The sequence below is a fragment of the Colias eurytheme genome, chromosome 19 (genome assembly GCF_061535395.1).
Source record: "Colias eurytheme isolate Ceu_HAF_F1 chromosome 19, ilColEury1 Martin Lab GWU primary, whole genome shotgun sequence".
NCBI classification, from domain to species: domain Eukaryota; kingdom Metazoa; phylum Arthropoda; class Insecta; order Lepidoptera; family Pieridae; genus Colias; species Colias eurytheme.
In genome coordinates, this window is record NC_142998.1 from 989,938 (window position 1) to 1,001,400 (window position 11,463).

The following is an 11,463-nucleotide window of genomic DNA, read 5'->3' on the forward strand; positions in this document are numbered from 1 at the left end:
CCTTTAGGATACTCTAGATATACAGAGTGTGCCAAATTTCATGTCTTTAGGTCCAGTGATTTTAGGCTGTGCGTTGTCTGTCAGTCACTAAGTAACGGGAGAGTTTTATATTTATTGATTGATTGATGGTTGATGATTTACGGCGGAAATAAATTACGTAATTGCATTTATTATTCTAATATAGTTACTGTAGAATTTTTGCAAATAGATAAAAAATAGATGTTCAAGTATTTAACATTGGAAAATTGTAATGTTCCTTTCAGCGTTTTTTCATGTTTGCGTCTTCCGTCTTGCATCTTCAGAACACAGGACCGCTATAAATTATGACAACATTTTGCTGTATAATTTGGCGTTACGTCCAGTCATTTGAGGAATTAATGAAGTAAAATATCAATGTGTTTTTATAATATTTATTTATCATTACAATGCCAACTGCCTTTACAAATTTGCAAATTATAAGATAATAACAATAAAAAGTAACGAAATCGGTTCACTGAAAATATTTTTATCATTCCATACCCTTAAGTATTTAAATAGTTTTAAGAGTACTTGAAATATGAGATCGTGGTCTAGCGCTTCCCTATCATACAATAAAAAACAAAATATAATATATTCAGGGTGTAATCGTTAAGTGTGCACAGGTGATTATTCCGTAACTATTGCAGGTATCAAAAAACTTTAAACTGATATCGATATGATACTGATATGATACTTTACCTAATGAGTAAAATAACAATAATAACTTTTTTTAAATATAACAAGAAATATCTAAAAATGTAACTTTAAACCCTCCCATACATTTTATTTCCCGTAACGTATATATTACGTTCCCACTGCTGGGACATGGCCTCCTATGAGGTTACAGCCACATCCACCACACTGGCCAAGTGCGGGTTTAAAATGAATGTTGCATATCTTCACTTTTTCAAAACAGGATATTTTTAATTCTACTATATTTAGCCATGTATTACGTTCCGCTAGATTGGACGGAAACCTGTAAAGAGAAAAGAAGATTATTTGCAAAATATAAAAAAAAAATGTCATTTAGATACAGATAACACAAAATGTGTGCTGTTGTCTTGTGCTTCTATTTCAGTAGGTACCATATATGTATGTACTTTGAGTTTTTGATTTTACAATATATCATTATATAAAAGTAGTAAACAACGTTTTTATACCATTAACTTTCACGCCAATTGAACTAACTCAAGTGGAGAAAGACTTCTCCTCATATAAAATACCATACCGAAATATATGTACACAATTTTATAAAGTATGGACACCCTAGTCTAATATTTATTACAATCATGAAACATTTAATAATAAGCAAATAACGATGTTAAATGGAAAAAACCTAATCAAAATTAACATTATAATCACAGCTTCGATCTATTATTCCAGATTTAACAACAATTAAAGTAGAAATATTACTAAACTACAATTTTACATGAAGCGTAGTTTATGCATGGTTTTTTGTACTTACGAATGAAATATAATATCACATCCTGGATGCCATTCACTTTTGCAACCGCGCACAATATATTTACAACCATTTCTATTAATTTTGGCTCAGAATAATTCCAAAATACAAGAACAAACTCACGAAATGAACATAAACATCCGCCATTTTGCAGTAAACATTATTTGACACCTAGAATTGGGGCTGCCGCGCAACGATTTTCATAACATAATTCAAAATATGGGAAAAAAATTATGAGCGTGTTCGATAAGCAGTCCATTTTAAAAGTTGTAAACCTTTGTTATTTCAATGGAAAAGCAAACCTGCATGAATCTCGTTTAAATTTCATTTTTTTAGCGGATTTTATTAATGATTTATGTCATATAGACTATTATTACTGACAGTCGATTTTTTAATGCACGTCAATAGGGGAAAAATTTACAATCACGCTGGCTACCCTATGGGGTAAACAGGGGTTACTTGCGGTCATTCTATCAGTTTTTTATTTATTCTTAGGAGTTTGGGTTCCAGTATGACTATAGTTCCATGGTTTAACTGCTGCTTGAATGCTACCATGGAATGCTACCAATGCAAAGGGTAAAAATGTACGAGACACAAAAGATATATAACCACAAGATATAACAATCATAGCAATATGTAAAAATTGGATGGAGAAAATCATGAAAATACAAGTAACAATCCATTATTGAATCTTCTTCTTCTTCTTTTTTCAAGTGGTAACTCCCGATCCCAGTGAGGAAGGCATTAGAGCGAGCGCGCACAAGCAACTTTGTCTCCGCAACTATTTTGTCTCTCCCATCAATTTGTATGGGGAGTTGCGTCGCTACGTGCGCGCACTTTCATACTAGCCCACGGGTGGAGAGACAAAATAGTTGCGGAGACAAAATAGTTGCGGAGACAAAGTTGCTCGTGCGCGCTCGCTCTTATACTCTTTGGAGGAAGGATTCTGCCAATGTCAAGTTTTGAGCAGATGATCAATTTATGTTAATGCTCATGTTATGCGTGTGTAAGCGAACTCTGTGCTGAGGAATCCATGAAATTGAATCGTAGACAGAGAATCCAATTGGTTTCTCTGTCTACGAATTGAATGCAAATTTAGATGACATTGACAGAAATGTTGGAGTTCATAGTTCATACTGGTCTACGATACTGGTAACTGCTCAGGGCGTAGAGTGAGAATGAACCATTACATGTACATTCTCCCTCTACGGCTCAGGGTAACTGGCCGTATATACCTCAGTATATACATAGTAGTCTTTCTGTGTAGTCTTTGGTAACTGGTTCATAGTTCATACAACTGTCACTTCGTATACACGACTAATGTCAAATCGATTGTATCAAACAATAAATTTTCTACAATTTATTAAACTTAAAAAGGTGAGTGTGGGAATTTCTTGCTGTTCATAAAATATGTACACTGTATAATATGTCAATTATTTTTGTGTTCCTATTCATAAAAAATGTAGTAGTCAAATATTTATGTATTTTTTTAGTTTTAAATGTATTAAAAATGTGGCAATGTATTAAAAACGCTACGATCAATGATCATACATCGACTCACAAGTTAATCTATGTCATAATCAGAATTAATATTATATTGAGTCATTTTTTTCTCTTTTCAGAACAATGACAAAACTACTAGAATGGATATCCGCTATATCAGCGTTCTTTGCAGTATGGTATTCGTTAATCGGAGGTTATGTGAAACACCCTTTAATTGAAGCGAATATGAACCTTATTTTACTATCACCTATATGGTTAATAATAGTATTTGGCTTGTATGCCTTAACAGTGGTCTTATACAGAGTGTTCACCTTTAATAACTGTGAAGCCGCATTTTTGGAGTTGCAGAGACAGATAAAAGAAGCTAACAAAGACTTAGTTGCTAAGGGACTTAAGTGGTAGTTTTTATAATAATCATGTTAATAAGTTATTGTAATGCATCTGTTTTGTAAGTTATTGGTTCTTATGATGTAACTGAGTTATAGGATATTAAATTATTAAAGTAATACACACTATTCACTAGTTCTTGTTGTTTTTAAATTTTTTTTTTATTATTATTATATCTGCGATCAGTCGCTAGACTATAAGCGGATATGTTGAAGGCGCGTATGGCAGGAAGGATGCTGCTCCCATTGGAGTCCACCCCTTATTTTATCGGGCTTGGTAGCCGGCAGTGTTGACTAGTCAAAAATGTCTCGTCGCTTTTTGAGTCGACGCACGTTTTCAGGTTCAAGCAGTTTTGTAGCAAGTGGGTTTGGATGTTTTCCCAATCGCACTTTGTATGAAAAATGTTGCGTACATATTTCCTCTTTGATGGTTGGTATATTCAATAGAGTGTGGACCTCTTCTGTTCTGATGAACCAGGGAGCACCTGATAATTGCTTGAGAATATAGTTTTGAACTCGTTGCATTATCATTATATTAGAGTTACAGCTTGCACCCCAAAGTTGCAGTCCGTATGTCCATATTGGTTTAAGAACTGTTTTATAAATGAGGAGTTTGTTGTTCATGGACAATTTTGAGTTTCGACCTAGAAGCCAGTGGAGTCCTCTGTATTTTAAATTTATTTCGTCCCTTTTTTTTTTAATGTGTTCTTTCCAGGTAAGCCGACGATCTAGATGCATGCCCAAGTACTTGACAGTATCACAGTGGGGAAGTTGAGTACCGTTTAGTGTTACAGGAGCACAGTTATCTTTGCGAAGAGTAAAGTTGTTTTTAAATTGATGAACAAATCGTTTCTGTAAGTTTTGACTAATATGTAATGATGTATAGAAAAATATCAAAATAATAAAATCATATTTGAAACTAGTGAAGTGGATACTATAATAATTTAATAAGGTATTTTATTTCTATTTTAAATATTGTATTTGCCTACCACACGGCACACCTAGTTTCAATTCACTCTGTATACCAATTTCTTACTCATATTCTATCTATTTAATAAATATATTCTTGACTGTATCAGAGAAAATTACTTGAGTTCATGTAGTTAGGTGAATAGGTTGAGATAGAGAATGAGAGATGTACATATTTTTAATAATAAAATTGTTCATGGATCTTGTTTTGTATAAAAAATGAAATAGAAATCAATTGTTTTAGATACAGTAGAACCTATTTAAGTCGAACATCAAGGGAGACGCCAAAAAATTCGAGTTATATAGTTTTCAACTTATGGAGGATTTTGACTTAGGCAGATTTGGATTCAACATAAAGAGTTTGAGGTTTATTCTTATAAGGGCTAATTTTTAAATCCTTGGTTAAAACTTATTCGTCGAATAACGTATAAAACTACCATTTCAAAATGTATTCTTATTGCCCGTAATTGACAGTTTACAAGTGACATTTTAATATTATCATGTAATACTTTATTGGACGGATAAGTTTTAACCAGGGATTGAAAAATCGGCCCTAAATTTTGAATTAGAGAGGTAAAATAAATAAAAATTCAACTTGCAGAGGTGACAAACATATTTATATTTATTATAAATCAACATTATTTCAAATTATTTTAAAATAAAAAATATGGCATTGAAAAAGTCAGTAATTTTTTTTTGCTTTATATATTTTGGTTGTTCTCTATCTATAGCATTGTCTTATCTATAAAGAGCAGAAAATTCTTCTACTTGAGAGTTACTGGTTTGATCTATAAAATTACGTAAGGTTATCAATGCGGTTCGCGCCTCTTCGATGGAAACCCATGGAGCGCATGTACTTTTCACGTCTTCTATGTCATCTTTTTTAACTTCTTTAAAAACAAGTTCCTGTCTTCTTTTGAATTTTTCTAACCATCCATTACTGGCTCTGAAATTAACGATTCCCAATTTTTTAGACAATATTTGGGCTTTTTCTTTTAACCGTGCTCCACTAACACTGATATTTTGGCTGCGACACTGCTCAAACCATTTAAGTAAGCATTCCTCCAAGGCCGGATATTTTACAATTTGTTGTCTTTTGCAAGACAAACTTTGACCGTTTTGTATTTTTCTCATGATGTCTGATTCATTTTTTATTATTGTTGAAAGAGTACTCATTGGCAGGCCAAATTTTTTAGCAACATCTTTCTTTTTTTGACACCTCTTCACAGCTTCGAGCACTTCTAATTTTTCACCAAGACTCAAAGTTTTTTGTTTACGTTTCACAGCACTCATATTGTTAACTGTTGTACTAATTGATGTGTATTGCCGTAGAACCAAACTACTACTGACAGTATTTAAGTCGAATCAAGCAAACACGTGTTTACGTGAGTCATAAATTTATTATCGTATACTCCTAAAATGTTTTCTAAGAAACAATAGTGTACTTACATTGTCGGCACGTTCTTAAAGTCGGTAACTTGTTTTTGTTCGAACAATAGAGGTAATAAATTCCTAATGATCAAGTTGTAAAGGTTGTAAAATAAAACGTTGCTATGTTCGAGGTCAAATTTGTTTTTTCGAGTTTTAGAGTGAAAATATGTACCTACCAAAATGGCGAGGGGGATTCGGTGATTAGGGTCATTGCGCCTGTTCGCGTCCACTTAGTGCAGTTGGAAAGTTTGAAGGAGAAAATAAAAATGTTCCAGAACTAATTTCAACGCAAAATTTATGTAACGTGTTCATTACATAGTCTATTTTAAGATTTACTTTCAATTGTGTTGGAAATATCATGTGGTTTTTATTTATCTAGACAAATAGCAGAATTAGGCGTTTTACCCAGTTCGCGTCCAAAAATTCCAGTTTGCGTCCACCCGTGGACCAGTTCGCGTCCACCAGCTTAGAAAAAGAATTAAGAGTGTATTGGGTGATATTTTATCAGATAAATGCAAATAAAAATTAGATTTTAATAAATTATTTATTTACGAATATAGTTATTTAATAATAACCGGCCAAATGCGAGTGGGACTCGCACACCGAGGGTTCTTGTATAAACTGTTTTTTTTCATATGTTTTAACTGTAAATGATTATTTTTTCAATGTTTCCCTTATTTGTGCTATAAGACGTTGCTTCGTACCAAACTTCAAGTGTCTGTGTTCACGTAAAGTACCCTGTAGGTTTTGATTCCCTTGCGAATGTCGAAATTTGCGAAAATTTGCAGCATAAACGGCTGTATCTTCTGATTGCTTTGGCTTATAAGTTTGATTTTTTCACTGCTTTAAGGGACCGTAGACTTGAGTATTCAATATAAATTTCAGCTTTATATCTCAACGCGTTACTGAGAAAAAGGGTTTTGACAGAAAGACAGACCGGCAGACGGACATACAGACGAACGGATATCAAAGTGATCCTACAAGGATTCCGGTTTTTCCTTTTGAGGTTCGGAACATTTAAATTTAAATTATCAAGTTGTGGTCTTAGTCAAAAATGTACAATCTAGTTTAAATTACATATTTTAACAAACAATTCATTGCTACTTAGTGAAAAACAATGTGGACGCAATATGTTCTATTGTTATGCACTATAGGTATAGTTTGCGCCCACCGTGGACGCAAAATGGAAGTTGTACAAATTCGGTGTAGTAATTCGCGTCCACCTTATTTTAGCTATTAATTGTAAAAGAAATAAGCTGATTTATAATCCATACTATTCCATGTTTTGTTAGCAAAGTAAAGAAACAGTTACATATTCAAAAATTCACATTTAATAATAAGATACTTACCGTCAAACGCGATGCTGCGCACTATTTTTTTCGCAAAATCCCGCGCGTTTTAGCTCTCTCGTTTAATAACCAAAATTAAATATTTTTTTAAATAGGATAGGCGGTGCGCAGGCATATTTTGAATATGTGTGCATGTCTCTTATACATTGAGGTATTATCGGAAATTTTTCTTATTACAATTTTACTAAAAGTATACTTATTTTCGTGAATTTTCTAAAAGATATCCGCAAAATGGACGCGAATAGGCATGTGGACGCGAACAGGCGCAATGACCCTATTTCGAATGGCGAGGGGGATTCGGTGATTATTTCGAATCCCCCTCGCCATTTCGCTTTACACATGTCTACTCTACGAGGTAGCCGAAGCAACACAAAATAGAGATTAGTCATTAGAGAGGAGAATATGCGAACAGAGGTCAACGACCGCAGCTACTATAACGGTAAACGGACAAAAGACGTGCGCATTTTGTTTTAAAATTATGACAGTTTTAAAATGCGTCAGGTATTAGATACCCGGCAACAATGACGCCGGGTTAAGAACACTTAAAAAAAATTCTAGTCTAAAAAGTTTTCTTAGACATTTTTACAAACAAAATATACCTGACAATGTAACGATAAAATATAACTTAACTCTAATGGATGTTATAAACTATTGTTAGACGTAACTTTTGATTTAATATTTTTGTGGATGAATAGTTGTCAATATAGCTGTTACTGTCACCTGTCAGAACATGCTTAGCTGTCGAATACTCCGAGACTCAGGGTGTCTTCCGATATGCACTGCAACCACTGCACAGTGCTATCACTGTAGAAAAATTCGTTCCGTTATGGACTGCCAGTATACTGCCGCAGTACCCTAGGGAAATTTATGACGTCATTAATCGCCGCCATATTCTACTGTGAGCACTGGCGTTTTCGAGGTAAGGTACTCGCAGTACTTTGATCACGTGATCAGTCCACAGACCTATTATACATTATACTCTTTGCCACAGAGCAAGTAATATGATCAGTCAAAACCACTCGAGTGCCTAACGTCTTATAAACAAAGCTACAGTATAATCAGAAAATTTTAAAGTTCTGTAATTAGTTTGGATTAATAAATAAAACAATGGAAGAATTGCAAAAATTAACTTTATTAGACTGTGTTGAAAATGTTCAATACGAGCTGAAAGTTCTTTTTTATTCTTTTTTATGAAAAAGTACTTAATTTTATTATATTATAAATTCAATTTACAATTAATATTAATTAAAATATTTTTAATTGGACAGTACTCCAAAGCAGTTTATTTTTATGTTCTAGAAAACTTTAATACACTCATTTGAATGCTGCGTCAAAAAATGCGGCTGACAGTATACTGGATTGCGTTCCGTTTTAAATCGTAACCAGTATAACTGGCTATAAAGGAACGGCTTCACAGTATACTGAATTGACGTCACACCTTACAGTGGTCGCAGTGCATAACGGAATACACCCTCCGAATACTATAAATTGCCGCTTTCCTTTGACTCGTGGCGTCCCGTCCGATTAGGGCCCTTCTGGCCTCCTCCACTCAAGCGACAGCTCAAGCCGAGGTTCGTGGTCCCCGTCAAAGGGGGACGCCCTTGTGCATGTCGCTACCAGGGTGAACCTTCAGTTCATCCCCGCGTCCGCGTTAAAATGTAGAAGCCCTTCTGGCTAACATTGAGAGACACCACAAAAAAAAAAAAAACGACTCGTGGCGCAATCGTACGGATCGTGCCTAGGGGCTCGGACGTTGTTTATATGACGTTTGACCCAACTACCTTCACTTTGCTAATAGTCGTTGACTTGCTACGATTTGTTAATCAATTAGGTAGCTGTGTAGAATCGCAGTACATTCTAATTACATTTCAAACTAATATTTAACCCAGTCTCGCGTGTAATTTCTATTACTATGCATTTATTGAAGTAAAACTTCTTTAGGCGCGACTAGGGAGTAACTCAGATTTATTTTCTGACGGAAGTAACGCTTACTATAGTCTGCGTAGTTTCCGCCATTTAAAAATAATAATTCTGATTGGTTGTAAGTATATGTCATATACTACACGCTTCTTGACTTATACGCCAGCTAGTGGCAAATATCATAATCAATTAGGATTATTTATTTTCAAATTTTCAAACGGATCAATTGTGAATAGCAAAGTGAATGAAAAATTCAACAGTTTTAAAAACATTATTTTAAATTGCAAAATTTTTTGAAAATCTCTAAATATAAGTACTTGTTTATTTATTACTTTTAAAATAAGTAAATTAAAAATAAAAATAAACATGTTGCGGATTATAATCAATCTATTTTAAATATTGCTGAAGACAAAGTAGTATCCATAGCAACAGATATGTATATAGGTTGTCATTCAGTTGAACAAGAAGCATATGTACGCCAACAATTTCATAAAATGTCAGTTATTGATACAGGAGGATCGCCTTATGAAATCATATTAGTTCTTAACAAATTTTACATTATTACAACCAATATTGATGTATCTGATGGCTTAGCCAACGGTTGTGTTGGAAAGTTAGTGTATATTGAACGTGATGACAGTGATAACATCATACGCTTATGGCTTGAGTTTCCTGGTAAGATAGGAGAGAAAATTAGGAAAAAAGCTGCCCATCATATTCAAACTCTAAACATTAGTAGAACAGCAGTCCCAATTTTACGAAGATCGTCATCTGTACCAATGAATAGAAATAAGACAATATTTGCAAAGAGAAATCACTTTCCATTAGTATCTGCTTGTGCGCTTACAATACATAAGTCTCAAGGTGGTACTTTTGATCAAATCGTTTATGAATACAATAAAAGTCACAGTCAGCAGCTGTTATATGTAGCATTATCACGAGTAACTGATATAAATGGATTGTTCATTGTCTCAAACACCGATGACAACAAATTTTATCATGGAAGAAAGCGTCCAGGGGGAATAGTTGATTTACAGTGTGAATTTGAAAGACTTTCAAATTCTCGCCTAATAACACAACAGGAAGAATTATATAGGTAACCTTGTAAATGAGAGTAACATTACACTATTTTCCTTCAACTGCCAAAGTTTACGTGCTCATGTTTCTGATCTGAATGATAAAGTATTAAAAAGGTCCACATTGCTGTTATTTTCCGAAACTTGGATGAAAAATGACGAACAAATTCTTATTGAAAATTTTTATTGCGTTACCCAATACAAACGACCCAACTCAACTGCTGGTGGAGTAGCTGTATATCATTCATCTACAGATACACTGAACAATGTAACACCAATTCAAAATATTTCACCAACTATATTATCACAAATTTCCGATGAGGTTTCACAAATTGGTGACATCGCCTTGGTTCGATGTGTTAATACGAATGACCAACCTGTGATTATCGTTGTTATTTATATTTCTACAAATACTAGCCTGACAAATATCATAAAATTTATTCATCAGCAATTACTTCACTTCACAATTGAAGGTTCTCGACTTTTAAATAGTAATTATCATGAATTACCGATGATTCTAACTGGAGATTTTAATGTTAATTTTCGCTCTCAGGAATCTCAGCCGTTAATTGATTTTTTAGAAGAAAAATTTGATTTATCTATGAATACTTCTCGACTTCATTCAACAACGCGTTTCGGTACAACGATAGATGCTGTATTTTCAAGAAAAGTAGCAAATTTAGAGAGTAAAATTTATGTTTCACATTATAGTTACCACAAACCTATAATTTCGTACGTAAGAAATTATGATGACATTCAATTACCTGTTTCGAATGAATAATATTAATATAACATTTAAATAATCTTTGTAAAGCACATGAATAATAAATATAATTAAATTATAATATAATATTTATTTATTTAAGTTAATATTTAATCATTTCAGTGATATATGTCGTCAACGCCAAAGAAGTTTTACTTCAATCGCGCGTAAAGGTTACACGCACACACTTTTTTTATTTGTATAAAGTCTTTTTAAAATATAAATTGTAATTTATTATAATGTAACTATGTTTTATTTAATAAATCATAATACCTTGCAGCTAATTTTGTATGTGAGAAATAAAACAAACGAAATATTTAAAAAATAGCTAATTTAATTAAGCTAATCATAAGATTTATTTACATTACATAGTATTTACATATTATTCAAAAATCTTTGGCTCGATATACTAAAAAATTGGTAACATTAAAACACAAAAAGACATACAAATCCACAATGTTTGCTTAATATTTTCTAAGTAAATCATGAACACGGAAATCAAATAGCAAAAAATAGTGACAATGATTTACAATAATAAAATCTTATATATAAAATTATCGTGTCACAATGTTAGTCTGCATACTCC

General features: G+C 33.1%; 1 protein-coding gene and 1 long non-coding RNA gene across 2 annotated transcripts; one reads left to right on the forward strand and one right to left on the reverse strand.

The window, feature by feature from the left end:
* Positions 1-396: 396 nt before the first annotated feature.
* Positions 397-1,995, reverse strand: LOC149899936 (uncharacterized). Its single transcript, XR_016457822.1, has 2 exons — positions 1,484-1,995; positions 397-994 (listed from the first exon to the last, which is right to left on the reverse strand). It is a non-coding gene; the product is annotated as an uncharacterized LOC149899936 (long non-coding RNA).
* Positions 1,996-2,806: 811 nt separating this feature from the next.
* On the forward strand, positions 2,807-3,519 carry Dpm3 (Dolichyl-phosphate mannosyltransferase subunit 3). The gene is made up of 2 exons (XM_090112940.1): positions 2,807-2,857; positions 3,103-3,519. The coding sequence occupies exon 2, from the start codon at positions 3,107-3,109 to the stop codon at positions 3,383-3,385; it is 279 nt and encodes a 92-aa protein (XP_089969066.1). The 5' UTR covers positions 2,807-2,857; positions 3,103-3,106; the 3' UTR covers positions 3,386-3,519.
* The last annotated feature ends 7,944 nt before the right edge of the window (positions 3,520-11,463 follow it).

Coding starts and splice junctions, on each gene's coding strand:
- Dpm3 (XM_090112940.1), top strand. CDS start 3,107: ATGACAAAACTACTAGAATGGATATCCGCTATATCAGCGTTCTTTGCA.